The sequence below is a fragment of the Girardinichthys multiradiatus genome, chromosome 15 (genome assembly GCF_021462225.1).
Source record: "Girardinichthys multiradiatus isolate DD_20200921_A chromosome 15, DD_fGirMul_XY1, whole genome shotgun sequence".
Classification (NCBI taxonomy): domain Eukaryota; kingdom Metazoa; phylum Chordata; class Actinopteri; order Cyprinodontiformes; family Goodeidae; genus Girardinichthys; species Girardinichthys multiradiatus.
This window is the reverse complement of record NC_061808.1, coordinates 3509360-3529776: the sequence shown is the minus strand read 5'-3', so window position 1 is coordinate 3529776 and position 20417 is coordinate 3509360. Positions and strand designations below refer to the sequence as shown.

At 39.7% G+C, this 20417-nt stretch overlaps 1 protein-coding gene across 1 annotated transcript in view; it reads right to left on the bottom strand.

Annotated features, from left to right (window-relative positions):
• Nucleotides 1–20417, bottom strand: part of nmbr (neuromedin B receptor) — a 66870-nt gene that overhangs the window by 23495 nt on the left and 22958 nt on the right. The window contains exons 2-3 of the mRNA XM_047387404.1: nt 13997–14138; nt 11985–12209 (exon numbers count right to left, since the gene is read on the bottom strand). Coding sequence (XP_047243360.1) covers nt 11985–12209; nt 13997–14138 — 367 coding nt within the window. The remainder of the gene's footprint in view (nt 1–11984; nt 12210–13996; nt 14139–20417) is intronic.

Here is a 20417-nt window from a genome sequence, read left to right as displayed (position 1 = left end):
AGACACACAGTCATGGCTGAGTCATCAAAGAAGCTCTGGAGACAGCAACTGCTGTTGTTGTATGTGGAGTCAGAGATGGCGAAGGTGAAGAAGTATGAGAGAACCGTTCCCTGAGGGACTGAACACTAAAATCGTGTACAGTGTTTGAATTCTAAAATCTATAAAACAACTAATTGGCCATCATTTTAAATTGCAATATTCATCCTTATCCATTAAAGCATAAAAGAAAGCATTTAGCCTCAGTTACGTGGACTATGTTGTCCAGGTCACCAACATCAGTGAATTTCACTCTGAAGATAATGATGGTGATAGCAGACAGATTTTCATACAACCTAAAGTCTGACATTCAATCTCCTGTGTTAAATCATTTTCTCCTCCATTTCCTCTTCCCTCTGTGTTGGCAGATTGTGTGTGTCGTGTAATTCATCTCACAGTTACATTCATCTGTGGCTTCTCCAGGGGGCAGCGATTCCATCATTACTTTCCTGAGTGGGAAAACTCCTCACACCCAAGTCTTCACATCTCAGAAGGGTCACAGAACAATTGCTGCGTTAACCGTAAATGACTGCATCAATTCTGAACAAGGCTCCTTCTTTATCCGAGACCAGAGCTCATTCATTATGTTCCTCGAGATAAGAAATGCAACGAATTACACACACTTTTCTGCCTGAGCATCACACACACACATTTCTTGCGTAAAACTACCAAAGCAGAGGGAATATCTGGAGATTAAGACTAAAATCTAAAACTCCCTGGGGGTTTAAAGGCAAGTATTGAGCATTATAAGTCCATCCATCCATCCACCCATACACCCATCCTCCTTGCTTGTAGCCCCACTTTGGCTCATGGACACACATTTTATCTCTGAGTCTCAACTGACATGATGTTCTCCTCACGTTCTCTTCACAATGGAACAATTAAACCCAATTAAAACATACCTGGAATTTGGAAAAAGTTCAATGAGCCTATGTTCTAAGTGCTTGACAAATCATCCATTTTTCAGATGTTTGGCAGCAACTATGCCCACGTGCTCACCTAATGCTGCAGTAACAGGCCCCCATGACCACTGCTGCCACCTCAAACAATAAACCACAGTTGTGTTCAGGCTTGAAACTGAGAGACCATTGTTCCCTCTCTATACGCTGACTATCCAATGTTTGTCTGACAGTGATGATTACAAGACTTGCAGTTTATGTTAGCAAAGTCTAGCTGGCAACGCTGGAACCTAAGATCAGAAACTGAACAGACGGAAGTTTTTAAAGAGGCATTTATAGTGGAGAGGCCAGACGAAATCAACACGCCAGTCCAGCTGTTATAATGACTTTTAAACGGATTTAAACTCACTATTTATTTTAAGAGAAACTGTCAGAGTACCTTCAAAGAACACATTAAATCTTTAGGCATGAATGTGAAGCTTCTTGGTGGGAAGAAACAACTAATTCTGGTGCTTTTTGGTGTAAAAAGACACTAATAGCTATTAAGTTTTATAAGTTTCAGAGATTTTAGATCCAACATCTTCTCTGAATGTACTACATGGGGCCCTATGCATGAGGCTGAAAACCAACACTGAGTTTTTCCTCCCTCCTTTGGGATGTAAAACAGCAGCTCAACAGCCTTTTCACTTTGCATCTTCACCTGCAATATTTCATCATCATCACTGCTGATGTAAGCTGATTTATTCCCACATCTTTCTGCAGAAAAATCACCGACTGTATCTGCAGTTTGAGTGTAAGCAACAACATGCTGTAAGAAATTCATCAGACAGCTGGGTCAGCTCAGGGAAGTCAAAAGGATGCCTGATGTAAAATAATATTGAACCTAATTACACATTGAAGCAGCAACATTAGCCTCTTTTGATTTGTATTTCCTGAAGGCATCATAATGTACGTTTTTACATATGAGCCAAAAAGGAAATTCTTCAGACTCACATCTCAGCTGTTCATTGTCCAAGTTTAATGGAACAGTTATTGCTTTTAATACTTGCAGAACTCCCCTTTAATCGATCGGACAGATCCAATAACACGATCCCACTATGACCCTCTTTAGTACAGTCCTCTGAAAGTGCAGTTAAGGGATGATTTTCCCTTCGTTAAAATCCTCCAATCTGTGTGTAGTTAAAGAATAAACTTAGATTTTCACCCTGCCGTGTTTGTCACTGTTCCAGTTGGTTGAAACTTTTTAAATATCACTCCGACTGTGGATGTGGGCAAGTCCTATTATCTTGCAGCCATTCTCTGGCTTTAGATTAGCTCGCATCTAAATTACTTGCATGGTATGTCCTCTTGTCTTTCCTATTTTGAGTATCTAAGAGAAACATGGTTGTGTGTCACTTCATATTCATACTGCAGGGAAACAGAAAAGCAAATTACTTGAAATTCAGCTTGAGCTCGTATTGTTGGGGAACAATGAGCTGTTTCGATTGAAAACAAATATTTCTTAACAAGAATAAAAGTACCCAAATCAAAGTTAAAACTTAAAACATTAGTAGTGTCATATAATGCTACTGTAATAAAAGTTGAATTCATTTTTTCGGGCTTTTGACTTAGTGGTGGGGTTCCTTCATCAATTAATCTCAAGATTAGAGAGACTGACTGCCTCCGTGTTAGATGAGATATGCAAAGTTGCGAAAACCTGAATATAATGGGAAATTAAAGAAAGTATTAGGCGTTAATATTGAGCCCAGTTTTTTTTTTTACAGGAAGATAAAGATAAAGATGCTGCCTCTCTAAATAATGCTCCTTGCCCTGTCTGGGAGTTCTGGTGGGAGGCCTACTCTTGGCAGGTTTGTTGTGGTACCATGTGTTTTCCATTTGAAGATGATGGATGATGGAGCTCCGGGAAAATACCAAAGATTTGGATATTTTTTGTACTTCTCAAAAACTTTGTCCCTGACTTGTTTTAGAGCTCGTAATGGTGTGATGCCTCTTGCTTAGTGGTGTTGCAGCCTCTGGCCTGTCAGAAAAGCTCTGTTTATGCTGACAGATCATGTGAAACTTAGATTGCACACAGATGGACTTCATTTCACTAATTATGTGACTTTTGAAGGTAATTGGTTGCACCAGACCTTTTCAGGGGCTTCATGCCAAAAGGTGTGGATACATATGCACATGCTAATTATTAGTCTTTCTTTTCTTTTTCTTTGTTGAAATTTTGTTTCTCATTTCATTTTACCAATGTATTTTCAGCAGATCTATCACATAAAAAGCATTGAAAGACATTTAAATTACAGGTTGGAATGTAACAAAATAGGTAAAAAGCCAAAGGGGTTGAATACTTTTGCAAGGTACTGAGGGTCTGAGGGGTGCCAGGAGTAAATCTAGCACTTCTAAAGTCAGGCAAATACTGTATTAGGTAAATATGGTATTTTTGGGACCCCATTAAAGGCCAGTAATAAGTTTTCTAGAACTTTCAAAATAAATCGCATTAACCTACTTCCAGTACAGCCAGGAACAGGAACAAGAAGGGAGTAACAGCAGACTTCCAATGACATCACTGTTTGAATAAAAACTCAGCGTTCCAACAAACAAATCTCTTCCACCCAGGACCCCAGCAGAACTGGAAGGAGGGACACACAACACACTAATGTCTCTTTGCTGGCAAACAGACATAACTCTTCAAACTGGATCCAGAGTGACTACGATCACAAGCAACAAAGTTAAGTAAGGATTTGCTGTTCGAGTATCCGACATTCATTCATATAAAGGCTGTAAAGAGACAAACTTGACTTGGCTATTCTTCTGAGGCCTCCAGAAGCAGCCCTTATAGAAGTAGATTTCCCCCGTGGCCTGGAAAAGGAGGACCACATCGCATGCCTTCCTGTGTGCACGTCCAGATAGCGAGAGCTACCCCGCCGCACTCAAGGTGCCGAACGTGCCTTTGTCACAGTTCGGCCGGGCCAGCTAAAGCCCTTTCCCACAGCTATGGAGGTTAGCTCCAAGTTAACCCTTTGTTTACCCGCAGCGTGGAGGTATTTTTCTCAACGCCCAGGACAAATTCTACTCAGCACGGTTCATGTAAGAGGTAGTGTTTGGGCAAAGAAGATCCATTTAGAGGTAAATAATCTAAATAATGTTTGTTTAATGACGTTTGTTTTTGTTTGTGTTGAGAAACTCAGCTGTAGTGGGTGCTAGCAGACTAACACTTGGCTAATGATGTGTTCTGTGATGGGTTTTTTTAAAAGTTAAGACAAACTTTATTTAAAAGGTGGGTTTTAAACATAGAAGATTGGCCATATGCATTTCAACCCTTTTGTTAGTGGTATTTTAAAAGTATATGATTGATTCTGGTAACCAGCTATAAGTTTCTTTTGTTAGTTCTAACCGCTAACGGCTAAGAACACGTGCTTGCCTACTTTGAGTCAGTTGAAGGTCATTTACCCAGAAGGTTAGTTAGTTAGTTTCCAATCTAGGAAATTATATTTCCCTAAATATTATCTTACTAAACTTGATAACTAAGTAAACACCATTAAGCCCCATTTTCCAGAAAGATTTGGTTCTTTTTCAAAATATTTCCTTAAATATTTTAACAAATAAAGGCAGCTAATTAAACATCGTTGAGAATTAGTCAACCAGAAGGTTGGTTTTAGTCAGTAAATCATTCTTTAAAATGTTCTCTCAAAATAATGTTTTATCTGATCTTGCATTGTAAATAGTTGTTTAAAGGTATACCAATTACTGCCTAAGTTAGTTCCAAGACTAACTTAACTTCAATTCCAGATTTTTCAAGATAATCCTTGGTTCTCAAACATAAATAACATTGCATGGTAATGTTGCATCACCCTTTCGGTCATGGTTTTCAACCATCTTTGATCAACTTGTTTATATTGTACATGGCCCATCAGTCTTCCTTTTTTTCTTTCATCCTGCTTGGGAGTTTAGTTGGGTTGTTTTTGCATTGTAAAGATTTTGTTGACTGAATATATATTTGACGTTGAGTTGATTTATTTTTGTTTAGTAAATTCTTGCATTTTAAAAAATTCTGTGGATTCTGTGGAAATTCTGTTAATTCTGTGTGTGTGCAGAGTTTTGCTGTTCAATAATGCTAGAGCTTGGCTCATCCCTTTCAATTTAATCCTAATACCACCGTCTTATTGGGGTGGTATTCACAGGACAACCCTTAACGGACCGAAATATTATTTAATAAAATATTTAAGTATTAATATTAAATATTAAATGATATATTCATAATCACAAAAGTATTTAAATAATAAGATATTACACATTTGGAGATACACCAAAACAAATTCCTTGTATGTCCAAAAACGTACTTGGCAATAAAGCTTTTCTGATTCTGATTCTGATTCTGATATTCTATTTGCCTGAGAACAGTTTCAGGTTATTGTGTTTTTAGTGGTAGTAATCCTCTGCTATCATGCTATCACCCAAAAATCAGAGTTTAGGCTTTCTTCAATCCATGGTACAATGCCCACATTCTTCTAGCCTCCAGATTAACAAATACCCGACTGTTCAAATGGTGGGCTTGGCCATTATACACCAGGTTTCATAAACAGCACATGGAACTCATCGTACAATCATTTCTGTGCCCATATCTGCACCAGTTTTTGGTAAATGTGGCAAATGATGCTATTCATTGTAGTCAAATTTAGCTTGGAATAAATAGAAATATAAAATTCTGAAGCCATTTAAAAGGATGAAAATGTAATTTTTTTAATATATTTATTAGTTTAAATGGCAAATAAAAGTAATAAAACCTTTGAATATTTTAGATTTAAAACATGAATAAATTTTTCTGTGCCTTACTGTTCTTTTTTAAAACAGATTGGTTTAAAAACATTTTTTGATACAAAAAGCCTCTCTAGCCATACTTGTCTTAAAAATAGAAGGTGAGAGCCGATGACGTGTCACCAGGTTCTTCAGTGTCTGATGGACTGCTGCTGTTCACCGTTACAAAGTTCAGGTGTACAGAAAATGACAGGGAGCTCTGTGGAAATAAACATGTAAAACAGAGAGATTTCTCCTTACACACAACCCGTCTCTCTGTTGAAGACACTTTTTGCTCAGGGAATTATGAAACAGTTGTCATCTTGGAGTCAGCCGCCAGACCAGACCAGACCAGACCACAGCTATCGTTTGTGAACATAAAGTTGATAGGCTGTGTTTCACAGCAATTTTTCCTTTTTATGCTTCTTCTGCCACCACAAAACGCTGGCTTTCTGGTAAATCAATAACCACTCTCTCTAATTGTTCTTCTTAGATGTTCAGATATGATAACCAGCTTCAGCTATGACTGTTTCTTTTCTTAGTGTCTGAGCCAAATGAAGGAGAAAGTGTTTGACTCCATCTGATTATATATCAGTACTATATAAATACTTCTCTTCCAACGACATATATAGCATTAGCTTAAAGTGACGTTTAGGGCCAAAGAACATGGCATTGTGAGAAAACTAACCATAGATGTAGCTTAAGTTGCATGACAAATGGCATCAATGCAGTTAAACCATCACAGGTAACAAAAATAAAAAATAATTTTTTTTATTAAAATTATTATTATTATTATTATTAATTATTTTTTTAAAGTGAGATCTGGACAAACCTGTTAGCCTGCTAATATAAAGCTGGCTGGTGACAGTTGTTTAGAAGAACATGCAAGAGCATGTTCTCTCTATTCTCTTCCTAGAAGCTACACCTGGTCTGGCTCTGTGTCTACCTGTGACACCTTTCTGGAGAGGGGAATCGTCCGAGCTTCAGCTGGTAACAACTTAATGCTCACCTTCTACCAATGATCCACATAGCCCTGTCTTTTAGTGTTAAACCCTTTCTCTCTTCTAGACATGGCAATTGACTGAGCTTAACTGTAACAAACTCTATGTGCTCTCTTTCAGACTCTAACCTTGAAAACTGGCTCAGAGTTTATCTGTTCTTTCTTTCTAGGTGAAACGACCTCCAGCAGGCCACAAATCAGAATCAGAATCAGAATCAGCTTTATTGCCAAGATCGTACTTACAAACAAGGAATTTGCCTCAGGTACACTTTGCTCTTTTGTTCTGTTTTTGCATTACAGAATATACAAATTTACAATGTACAATATACACATATCTAATAAAAAAGGTGCATTTGCAACATCTTTATGCTGTTGTTCTGTACTCTATTGAATGTTCATCAGAGAAACAGCCTGGGGGAAGAAACTGTCTTTGTGGCGGCTGGTTTATGTGCATGTGTCTGCACAAGCGGTTAGAAACCGACTCCATGAGGATGGTATGAGGGCCCGACGTCCACAAATGGGGGTTGTGCTCACAGCCCAACACCGTGCAGGACGCTTGGCATTTGCCAGAGAACACCAGGATTGGCAAATTCGCCACTGGCGCCCTGTGCTCTTCACAGATGAAATCAGGTTCACACTGAGCACATGTGACAGACGTGACAAAGTCTGGAGACACCGTGGAGAGCGATCTGCTGCCTGCAACATCCTTCAGCATGACCGGTTTAGCAGTGGGTCAGTAATGGTGTAGGGTGGCATTTCTTTGGAGGGCTGCATGGCCCTCCATGTGCTTGCCAGAGGTAGCCTGACTGCCATTAGGTACCAAGATGAGATCCTCAGACCCCTTGTGAGACCATATGCTGGTGCGGTTGGCCCTGGGTTCCTCCTAATGCAGGACAATGCTAGACCTCATGTGGCTGGAGTGTGTCAGCAGTTCCTGCAAGATGAAGACATTGAAGCTATGGACTGGCCCGCCCGTTCCCCAGACCTGACCTGAATGATGCTTTAGTCCAGGTCTGGGAGGAGATCCCTCAGGAGACCATCCACCGTCTCATCAGGAGCATGCCCAGGCGTTGTAGGGAGGTCATACAGCCACGTGGAGGCCACACACAATACTGAGCCTCATTTTGACTTGTTTTAAGGACATTACATCAAAGTTGGATCAGCCTCTAGTGTGTTTTTCCACTTTAATTTTGTGTGACTCCAAATCCAGGCCTCCATTGGTTAATAAATTTGATTTCCATTGATGATTTTTGTGTGATTTTGTTGTCAGCACATTCAACTTTGTACAGAACAAAGTATTCAATGAGAATATTTCATTCATTCAGATCTAGGATGTGTTATTTGAGTGTGCCCTTTATTTTTTGGAGCAGTGTATGTCTTGGGTCTGCTCCACATCCTCTTCCTACTGGGATATATCTGGAAGGCCCTATCGGCAGGCATCGGTAAGACTTCTCAACTCATTGTCTAAACTACCACACCTCTTCAGCTATTGTCTCCAATCAGTAGTTTAGATTCATGCCATTAAGTTCCACTTTTTATTGGATTTGCCATCTACAACTATTCTTCTCATACTTTTCTCTGAAGGCGTCACAGTGACTCCAATCCACCTCTGCCTGATGACACCTGAAGTGTTCTGCACCCGTGGGGCTGTTAATAATTCAGCTCCTCCCTCTGGCCTACCCATCCTCCATCCGTGAAGATCAAGCACGTGAAAAGTTATTATTCACTCTGACATGTTGCCCCCACTAAAGCCTCCCCTGCAGCCCCTGCGGGTGCAAAAAGCTTGATGTCTAAGTACATTCAATTCAATTCAGTTCAGTTTTACTTATATAGCGCCAATTTACAACACATGTCGTCTCAAGGCTCTTCACAAAGGGTTTGGAATGGTGCAGGGTTGTTGGGGAGGTTAGATTAAACTACTGAGTGTTAGAGTTTGGCCATTTTAGAATGGGCTATGTGTAGGGGTACTAAGTAAAATAATAAACTGATAAAGTTTGTCCATCTAGAGCCCACTGGTGGTCATTGTTATACTAAAAACTACAAGGATTGGGATACCTCTCTCTGTCAGACTGATTATAACCACTGGAAAAGAGAAGGGGTCTGTAGTAGAAATGAAGGTTGTAAACCCCTGTGAAATGTTCCTGTGTGTTGACAGTTAAGTTATTTTAATCATACATAAATAAATGATTGATATCATAGACATTTAATTGTGCTTACATTCAAGTTTTTGCAGCAGTTGAACAGCAACATTTACAAGAAGTAAACCGCCTCAGTTGTTTGTGCAAGCTTTGCTTGTAAGGTCTTTTTGCACCTAAAAAACACTCAATCTTTAGTAGTTTGTCATTATTAATGCATGTCCACTAGTGTGTTAAACTAGAGATGTTTGGATCCTGAAACAATGAATGCTAAGCTCATCCCAGAAACTGTTAAAAATATAAATTTTATAGATTATTCCACATATTTCAAATGTTTATTTCTGTTAATCTTGATGATTCTGACTTACAGCTGATGAAACCCAGAAAATTTGAATATTACATCTGACCAACACAAATTATTTGTAATACAAACATTTAGGCCTACTACCGGAAGGATGTTCAGGTACTGTAAAGTATGTGCACTTCATACTTGGTTGGACCTCCTTTTGCACAATGCAGCGGGGCATGGAGGAGATCAGCCTGTGCTTCTGCTGAGGTGTTCAGGAAGCCCAGGTTGCTTTGATAGCATCCTTCAGGTCATCTGCATTGTTTGTTCTGGTGTCTCGTTTTCCTCTTAACAATACTCCATAGATCCCTGGCCAACCAAACAATGATATTATGGACATTAAAGTATGTATTGGTACCTTTGGCAGTGTTGGCAGGCACAAAGTCCTGCTGGAAAGTGAAATCACCATCTCCATACTGCTTGTCAGCAGAGGGAAACATGAAGTGCTCTAAAATGTCCAGGTAGATGGCTGCATTGACTGTGGACTTCGGAAAACCCAATGGACCAACACCTGCAGATGACATGGCTCCCCAAATCATCACTGATTGTGGAAACTTCACTCTGAACATTTAACTGGGATTATGTGCCTCTTTACTCTTCCTCGTGACTCTGGGACCTTAATTAGCTAATTACAATGCTTACAATGCCACTTTTACTTTGGACCACTGAGCGACAGTCCAGTTCTTTTTTCTCCTTAGCTCAAGAAGCATCTGATGTTGTCAGTTTAACACGAGGAACGTGACAGTTGTAGCCCATGTCCTGGATACTTCTGTCTGTGTTGGTTCTAAAAGGTCCAGTCCAGTTCTCCCACAAACTCTTAAAAAAGGCTTTTTATTTTGTCTTTTTTTGTAATCATTTTATTGGTTTTTTCTACAGCGATAAACTTTTATTACTTACATTTTATGTAAACACATGGAATTCTGATGTAATTTTAGTGGTTTAATGCAACATTTTTATTTCTTCCTTCATGAGATCCAGAGCTGTTCGAACAACATCTGGAACTTAAGCCCCAAGAGCAATAAAAGCAAATCAGGTTCCTGAACATTTCTAACCCAAAAGTAAAATGTGTACATCATTTTTAATACCCATTCACTGACAGATCAGTGGTCTATCACAGGGCAGCAGAGACACAACCCTTCATGCACACACACATACAATTAAGGTTGAGCAATTAAGCTAACATGAATATCTTTGGACTCTGGGAGGAAGATGGAGTATGCATGCACTGGAGGAAATTAAAACCTTGATGCCAAACCTTGGCCAGGGTACCCACAATGGTCTTGCTTCAAGGAAACTCCGGTAACAATCACAACGCTGCGCAGTTTTAAACATTTACGAGTAAAATAAGTTTTATTAATCATGTGTTCCACATGACAAACTACAGTGTACAGATGGACAGCAGGAAACAGCTCAAAACGTAAAAGCATCTGAATCAGTGACCCCTAACTGGTGTTCAGGGACAGCTGTCCTACGTGTTTTCAATGTTTCCTGATTCAAATAATTGCATTAGCTCTTCAGGAAACACACTCAAATCATGAAATAGACAGTGGGGTCAGAAGACCAAAGGACCACAGGTCTAAATCACACCTGTCTTCCTTAATGCAATATGACATTCATTTTGTAAAAGTAAAAATAGAAAATGCTCTGCATGCTTTACAGCTGGGAGAATATGAGTCTGACAACTTCTATACCCTCATTGGTCTGCATGCAGATCCTAATTAAGTAAAACTGAACATCCTACTGTCAGTGCTCCGAAAACATTTATATTGGGGTAAAATCCATTCTTAAATTCAATGTGGCATAGCAAGTCTAGGTATATACTGTATATACAAATATATGTCATCTGACAAAAACACTAAGGCGCTATGTTCAGGGGTTTGAGTATCTCCCAGACTCCAGCCCTCTCCCTGGACTAGTCCAAACTATAAGTTAGTCCAGCTCCAAAGCCCCAGATAAGCCAGCCACCAGGAGGAATCCACTGTCTTCATATTTCAAGTGAGGTCCAACAATAGAAGGCGCTGAAGGCCTGATCATACAGGTGTTCAAACCGTTTCACCACGTTAAGATGAAAGTTCTCTCACTGACCTCACACATTGTACTTACGTTTCATGTTCTGATGATAATTTTCCTGCTTAGGAAAACAATAATAAGCACAGTGGTTTCCAGAAACTTGCATCTTAAACCACACTCTTAATGTGTCTCCCAAAGACCCATCTCCCATTACAATGACCGTTCTCTTTTTGCTGTGTTTATACAATCTAACAACGATAATCATTTTGGTCTGGCCTCCAACCTTCATCCTGTCTAGCAAGGTTGGACCTTCCAGGAGTTTCCAGGAGACCTTACGTAATTCTAAGGGTTGCTGAAGCAATCAAGCTACAAGACTGTGACAAAGGAACTGTCCTGCATGACATTAAGTTTAGCTTGAACCCCAATCTTCTTCTGAACCGAACCAGGTAAACCATGTGCCAAAACCCAACCAGACAACAACAGTAGAATTCCTGGCAAAGCAATCCCAAATCGTAAAATTCCAGTTTTTAGGGCATTCCCACGTTTACTTAAGAGATGGTTGCTTTGCAAATAACAGAAATTGTCATAGAAAAATAATTCAATGTTTTCTTAATCAAGTTTAAAGATGTTACTGTGATCAAGGTTTAGATTAATATTACTTTATTAAAAGGACAAAAAGTTATGAGATTTTTATTGCAAGGTTAAAAGAAACTTGCATGACAAACCCAAAGGTGTCACTGAACCACCCCATGTTGAATACTAAAGAAATGTACCTGTCTCTTGGTGTGCTCACTGACTTCACCCGGCATTTCGTGGGCACTCTTGATTAACGTGCGGGCAATGTGGTAATAATACACGGAGATGATGGTCAGGGGGATCAGGAAGTAAACCAGGAAGATCATCACGGAGTGGATCTTGGGATGCATCTGATTGGACAACGGGTAGGGCACGCAGTTCAAAGAGGTGACGTTCATGTTGTCCCTGTGACCCTGAGGAGACTTTAGAAGAAAATGATGAGGTGAACAAAAAGAGGAACAACTAGATTGCAACAATCATAAAACTGACAGCAGAGAGAAACAGAGAGCGTTGTCATTTATTATTAGACAATAAATAAGTGTATTGGTGTGGTAGAAAATGAGTGTTTGATGGGAAACCAAACTGAGACAATGATGTGGAGTTTATAGACACATTGAGTCTGATAGCAAAGAACGTGAAAACATGTTGAAAATATGGACCAATCAAAGCAATGACTCATGAAAAAATGTCCCCTACGTCTTTATCATCTTGCAAAATATTTTAGCTCACGGTGTGATGCTCCTTACAATGAAGTCTCATTTATACATCTTAAAGCGTTAGCTCTTATGAGGGGTGATTACTATAGGGGTCAACATTTGTGTCTTACTAAGACAGTCAGTGTTAAAGTTTCCCATTGAAACAGACTAAGTTCAATGTGTTTCATCCTATCATTCTTATATTTTCCATTCATCTGGCATTGAGAAACTCGTGCAAAACGACATTACATGCAGCTCAGATGAGATGAGTGTCCTAGGAGTTTCCATTGTAATTCACAGCAAGGGACATTTCAAATGCATGTACTTTTACTCACCTAGGAGACATTTATCTACATCCAGTCCCATCTCTTTTTCAAATAAAAAAACACTGTAACCACTTACAAATATTTGGGAATCATTCTTCACACTCACCTTACTTACAGTGAGCATGTCAAAATTCACACTAATCAGCTGAAACAAAAGTTATATGTTTATTGTAGAATTAGGCCAAATGTGACATTCAAAACTGCTATGGACGGAGATGTTCCTGCTATGTGCTCACTAAAGTCTGGAACAAGATCCCACAGCATGAGGACTATTCCAACATTAAGACTTTTTAGGAAGTCCCATGCTGGCTATCTGCTGGACAGCTATCGCTGCCGCCACTGAGACGTGGCCTCCTCCTAATCCTACTTCTCTCAGCTGCGCATATCTGTGACTGTGTTCTCCTGCCATGTTGTGATGGCAAAGTATGTTTGTGTTTTTATGTTCTGCAGAGCAGGAACCTACTGAGAAACAGTATCTATGCTGAGTCAGGACCAATTATTTTAATCGTTTCCTGTCTGAAAAATCTAAATAAAAACAGTGAAATGAGAGAAAAGACCACAACTTGTTTGGAGCTCCATAGCTCCATAGCTCCATAGCTCAGCTCCACTTTACAGCAGAAGCATCCTTCAAGTGTAAACAGACTGAATCAGTATTTTCATACCTTTAAAGTTTTAAAGTATATCCCAGTTTAAGATTAATATGTATTTTTTAAAACATCATAAAACAAAAACTTGAACCATGCCGATCTTGTAGATCTGCATTCTCTAATGTGAAGAAAGCTAAAGTAGTATTTTCTGATGTTAGGTAATAGCTATGAAGGCCATGACTGCCTGCGGTCTTAGCTCCTAAATGAAAGCAGTTGAAGATCTGGCTCTTGCTGCCTCTTTAGGACAACTCCGCATTGGGTCTTCTGTCTCTTCACATTCATGTTGTTCCACCTATCCAAGGTCAAGTTGTGCTCTTTTTCTACATATCCGACTGGAGCCGGCAACTACACATCTCCTTGTGCCGCCTACCATTACTTGTAAACAAGACATCAAGAGGCCTAAACTCATCCCCTAGAGGTGAGACTCTCACAGATTAATCTAGGACAGGAGAATCAGTCTTCTAGCATTAAGAAATATTCAACATACTGCTAAAATAAGTACCAGTAGAGCCCCAAAACTCTCTGAAAATTGATGCGTTACCTGCATGGAAACAACTTGTGAGAAAATGGCTTCAGGAACAGCTAGCAGGACAGACAGCAGCCAGATGGAAACAGCTTTCAGACATGTCCAGAAGACGGCGCTAGATGTCTGAATGTCCATCGGGTTCACAATGGCCTTATACCTGAAGGGCAGACAAAACGATGTTAGGAAAAACAGATAGGATAGGGAATGTAGCAGGAAGCTGCACAATGAAACATCTTCACATCCGTTATGATTAGAATTCAGCCAAAGTGAAACAAGTGAATAATGTCTCTGCAGAAAGATGAGAAGGGAAAAAGAGTTGTGACTCATGGTCAACTTTAACCAGGTCTCAAGCTCTCGTCGATGTCATCGACATCCTGCACATAACATACTTTCCTTATCTCAGAAGTACTTCAAAAATTTGACCTCAGAGTTCACTATGTTGTGGACATAAATGAAATAGAAATAGGTAATAAAGAATCCATGAATTTACTTTTTCATTGCCGGGCAGATCCTGTATCAATTATGCATGCACCAGAAGCCTGCAAACCAGAGTTCACTAAGCCCCAGCAAAGGATTTATTAGACTTTGAATTGTGCTGCCAAGCAAATGGCATCTCTCCTCACTGAACAAATTCAAATGAAACCTTGTGCATGCATTGAATAGAGAGGTCCTCCTGATTTATGTGCAGTACAGTTGTGTCATTTACAGCCAGGACAAAAACTATTTGGTAATGAACGTCATGAACTGGTGACACAATGTAGTGTCACAGTTAGAGTGAACAAGCTGCGTTGAGAACGAATTTGTAGCCATTGAACTTCTTGACAGTTTGCACAAACTAAAAACTTCAACCCTCACTCTAAACTTAACTAACCCTAATCGTAACCCCAGGAAAAGAGAGCATTAATCAGAGAAGCCACCACAAGCCCCATGATAACACTAGAGGAGCTGTAGAGATGCACAGCTCAGGTAGGGGACTTGGTTGACAGGGCAACAAGTTGGAGACCCCACAAATCTGTTCTTTATGTAACAGTGGTGAGAAGAAAGCAATTACTGAAAGGAACCCATAAAAAAATCTGCTTTTTGCAATCTGCCACAAGCCATGTAGGGGAAGAAAACCTGTTGGAGGCTGCTAAAGTCTTTAGACGGGGGCAGATGTTAAAATGTCATTGAGCTTGAGAACTGATGTTCAGAGACCCCCACCATCCAATCTGAGTGAGCTTGAGCTGTTTTGCAAAGAAGAAGAAAGGGAATTTAAAGAAGAATGAGGAAAATATGGATCTGTAGTAGCGCAAAGCTGGTGGAGACATACCCAAAAGAACAATAATGCGCTACTTCATGTTGATCTATCACATAGAATACAGCCTGATAGCCTAATATTGCTTCTGACTGTTGCTGATGGGCATCCTGGTTCAATGTCAAGACTCTGGTATCTGTTGCCCATGATGGGTTCGCTGATCCTGAGAACTTCTAGGTTACACCCACACTGGCCTCCCTGCTAGGACCCACATTCCCGGGAGATCCTTCAAGGGGCAAAACTCCTCTGACTGTGAAAGATTACAGAAGATGTAATGTTATTTATCTTAGAGGATGGCAGAGCAGGGTTGCAGCCTTTTCATTGCTGTAACTAAGTTAACTTGTTTAGGGAAAAATGATACCGCCGGCATTCATTTACAGTCCCCACAGAACACAGGTGTCTGTAAAGCATTGCAGAAAATAACTCTAATGGGGTCACGAGGCGGGAGTATACAAAATAATTTGGCCTTTTTAGCCCAGGCACATTTGTCTACATCAGCGATTTAATTTGGCCATAAATCTTCCCAGCATTTCCAGTCCACTAACTGATGGTGGTCGTAACGTTAGCTGATGTACTTCCTCAATTCATGCAGACAAATGAAATTAATATCAGATGACCCTTAAATGTTGGATAGACCTCATCTGATTGCATTCATTAATAGAGAAAATCTATCCTAATTAATAATGCTCATTTACTCATTTATTATTCCTGCCCCCATTAGAGTCATCCTTTACACACAGTGGGCCAGAAAAACAGCCAGATTTACTCTAAGAACTTTTACATCCACAAGTTCAAGAAACAGCATAATATTATGAAAAACAGCTGCACACTTTAAAGAATAACAGACATCATTACTTTTTTTTATTTGTGCATCATCACACTCACAAGGATTGCTAGGGAGCAGCTTTTGGTAGGTGATAATAATTTAGGTGCCATACATTCAAACTAGACTTGCAGAAAACATATATATTGGGCCAGTGGGATGTGTGGCACCGGTCTTTTTTGAAACGGCAGCTTCATAATTATAATGAGAAATTAAGAGGACGATGGACACGTAGGTTTATCAGAATTAATACTGTCATTGCAATATTTGCAAAAGATTTTTGCATCCTTACTATGAGTTTAGAGGTCTGGACATTAATGCAAGTTATCATCAGGCTTTCACATTTTCCACTGTGGGTGAAGATCCATTTTTAGTTTCTAGCAGTTGTCCAGCATAAAGCTGGTAAATACTGTGTCATCAAATACTTGACATCAGATACACCAATATAAACCATTACCTTCACATTGCACCAGCCACTTTGGGTGCACACAATAAAGGTTTGCACTGAACCTTTGATGGCAGAAAACCCCAAACAGCACGATGCCCTCAGAGCCTCGGGAAGCCAGGATGTACAGTACGTTTAGCTAATCTGTTGATGCTCCCTCTGCAGGTTTACCTTTGGAAATCCTGTTACCTTCTCTAAATGTATCTTCTTGATTCTTCCTGTGGCCAGGACTGACCTCACCTTACCATCCAGCTATTAGTAGCAGTAGACGGTGTGACTCAAGCTTGTCTTCCCAGTTGACTGGAAGGAAAACAATCAGTTTTGCAGGAATTGACACAGGATTTGATCAATGTGTATTTTTTTAAACTGTCCTGGTTCTGACTGTTTGAACAAAGCTTCTTGCAGTCTGGATTCCTTTTATTTTTGTTCTACAATTTGTTCTGATTCTAAGGTGTTTTTACAATGCAAAAAACCCCACCACTGGTTAAAAGCAGATGTTTCCATACAAAAAAGCAAATAAAACTTTATTTTAATCTCTCTCTGATGTTAAATGAGCCCCAGAATTTCCTATTTTAGGTCAGTTAGGAGTACCAAAATTCTTTCTATTTGCCAAATGCCAGAATAATTTACAATAAAAATAAAAATTGGGGAAGCCCAGTTGATGAAGTCATATCTTTGTAGCTTTTGGGAGAGTAATTCACAACATTTGAGTAAAATGGAGGCACACTTGTGGAAAACCCTGATGTCTTGTATGTCATAATGGGAATCTCTACAGAAATCAGCCAAGATGTCGGGAACAGAATAGTGGAGCTCCAGACGTCAGGTTCATATTTGGATAAAATTTCCAGATGCCTCAAGATGTCATATTCATCTGTTCAATTAAGTGCAAGTACAACCAGAAAATGTGTATCAAACATCATACCTTTCAGGAAGAAGTTCTGTGTTCTAAAGCGGGGCACGATTTGGTCTAAAATATGTGCATCAGCTCAAGAACAAAATAAAAAGACCCTGTGAAGGTGCCGAAGAGAGTAATTATTCAAACGAGCCCTGCTCCGAAATGGGCTCAAAGTCAGAGAGAAGGAAGCCATTATTCTAAAATCAACAGGAAAGGCTAGATTACAGTTTTCAAAAAGAGAAAATTGCTACAATTCCAGCAAACTACTGAGGACCTAGTGGAAGGAAACCCAAAACATTTGAAGCAGTCATATAGTTTAAAAAGCCAATTCTGTCAAATACGAAAGAAATGTGTGGAAACAGGACGGTGGCAAACCTGCTTGTGCCCTGCTGCTAGAAGGTCTGGGGTTTGAATCCCAACCTGAAGACTTTCTGCATGGAGTTTGCATGGTCTCCTCATGCATGTGTGGGTTCTCTCAATGGTTGGCTGTTCTCTGTCTTTGTAGATGGGCACCAGATGACCCCAACCCAACAATCATGCAAACTTGAGCAGGTATAGACAATAGATCAATGGATGTAAACTTCTGAATCTGAAGAAAGCTAAATGTCTTGAATAAAATGATCTCTGCTAGTATTCTGGCATTTAGCAAATGGAAACTTTGGCTAACAGGAAAAGTTTGGTCTGATTCACTGAGAGTGAGAAAAGAAATGATTCTGTATCTTTTCGTGTAAATTCAACAGAAGGTTTTAACTAAAATTACATTGATGATGAATTTATAGTTTTACAGACAGATTACATAGTGAAGTTCTAACTCTGTAAAACACAACATTAACTTTGCTAAATATGTACCACAGGATGGAATACTATTTCCACAGCAAAGAGTAGAAATTAGATGAGGCTGACTGGAAAAGGAAAACTTACACTGTTGGAAGAAGCAGACATATAAAATATAGCATAAATCCCCTGAGGGCTGACATTTTTTAGGGAGGATAAGAATCATTCAAGTCTGCCTCTCTTTCACTCTGTGGCTTTTAAATTCCTCGGAGCATGAAAAACGCTCCCCTTAGCCAGCGGTTCTTAAAGAGCTCTCCATGAAACTCAGAATCCGCCACACAAACATTTAAATGAAAAGCAGCTTGCAGCAGGTCTGCAGTCTACAGGCTACAGTCCGGGTCAGCTCCCATGATGCACAGCTGCAGTCCGCAGCACCGATCAGCTACTACCTGCAGCCGTGACAAGAAAAACAAGCAGGTTGGTGTTGCTTCTGTGTTTTCTGTCTGCGCTGCTGAGGGATTCAACAATGCCGCATCACAACAGCTATTATTCTACAGCCTCCACAGAAGTTTCACTTGTTTTCCAGATAAAAAGAAAGCAGATGTAAAATCCTGCCGCTGTCTCAGTCCTCGCTAACAGAAAGCTCAAATCAATCATTAAAGAACCTCCTCTTGTTTTCTGGTCCAAATGCAAACACAACTAAGCAATTAAATGTGTAATTTTTCTAGGTATTGAAAAACTACCAGCTATTGAATGGCTGAGGCTGCAAAAAGACAAAGAGGGGAAGCTATAGCAATTTGTCATTTCAGTCATTGTGCATTTTAAATTCCTGAGAGACAAAGTATATCTGTGATTTAGCAGCACAGCCACACGGAGCACCATTAATTCAGACCAGTGACTATCAGCCATCTGTTAATGCACTGCAGCTAAATGCTGTTGCAGTGAAGCTCCACAAATTAAACTAAATTTTAAATAGAATGCCCTAAAAACCCCAAAGATTTCCACAGACATTCCTGCTGTGGGTTTACTAGACATGAGGGCAAAGAAAGACCGTTTTAATGTTTCAAATAGAAAAACAAGCAGAGAATTTAAACAAGTCTGGAAAACTTTGAAACTTGTACCAACCCTAAAAATGTGAAAATAGCAAAGAAAGTGAGAAAAGTTTACAGAATCTTAGTGGAAGAAAGTCAGCACGTTCACTGAGGACAGGTGTGGGTGTCAAGAATAAAAGGTCAATGTAAAAAAAAAAGGTGTTAAAAGTTGTGAGAACTGAAAATCTGTTTCATTAAAAAGCAGCCAGGAACACAGATGAAATTAGAACCACTGTCACTGGAAGGTTTTTGTTCGGATACAAAGAAAATATTTAAGAACAAACCAGAACAAATTCAAAACACGTTTCTTTTTTACTATTTTTCCCACTGCACTAGAAATTCCAATGTATTGGTAATGCTATGCCATGACTTTGGTAGTGACACACCTCAACCAAAATAACTCGCAAAAAAACTAGGAACATTTTTCCGTAATGAGAAAGGTGAGGAGAAACCTCCAACAACACCTAAGTATAACTTTTTTAGCAGACGTTTCAGCCTGTGGCCTATATCAAGGTCTGCACTGATGCAGGAGTCTTCCCCTCTCCAGGTCTTTGTGTGTCTCCATGAACTTTAGAAGCAGGTGAAGTTATGGATCCACATGATGACAAAGCCCAGCCCTCTTTGGCGCTCTATAGCTCTGCTCTAATGTTCATAGTTTTCTTTTTTGCCAGATCACTCCAAAGTGCAGAAAGTGCTAATCCCAAAATATCATTCCCTCTGACTTTGTCTTTCCAACCTGGCATCGAAGGGTCCCTTTAACCAGTTGCATCTCCTACGTGTTGTTCTGTGGCGACCGGAAGGTTTAGATGCTCACAGAATCTCTTCGATTTGACCTCTAGTTTTCACACAGTGACTGTTTGTTTTAAGCCTCAATTCTTGTCTGTGTTTCTGTCCGCCTGTGTGAAGTCGCACCCTCTCGGTATCCCTTCCTCCCACTCCCTTTAAAAAGTGGGAGTTACTATGGCAACCAGGGTGTCTCTTCAGGGTCTTATATTTCTCCATGATATTTCTCCATGAGGTCAGTATCATATTTTTCACAGGTCTAACTGAAGGAAGTTGATGTATGTTGGTTTTTCAGGGCAATGCTATATCATTGTTTAGTAATGAGCTTAAA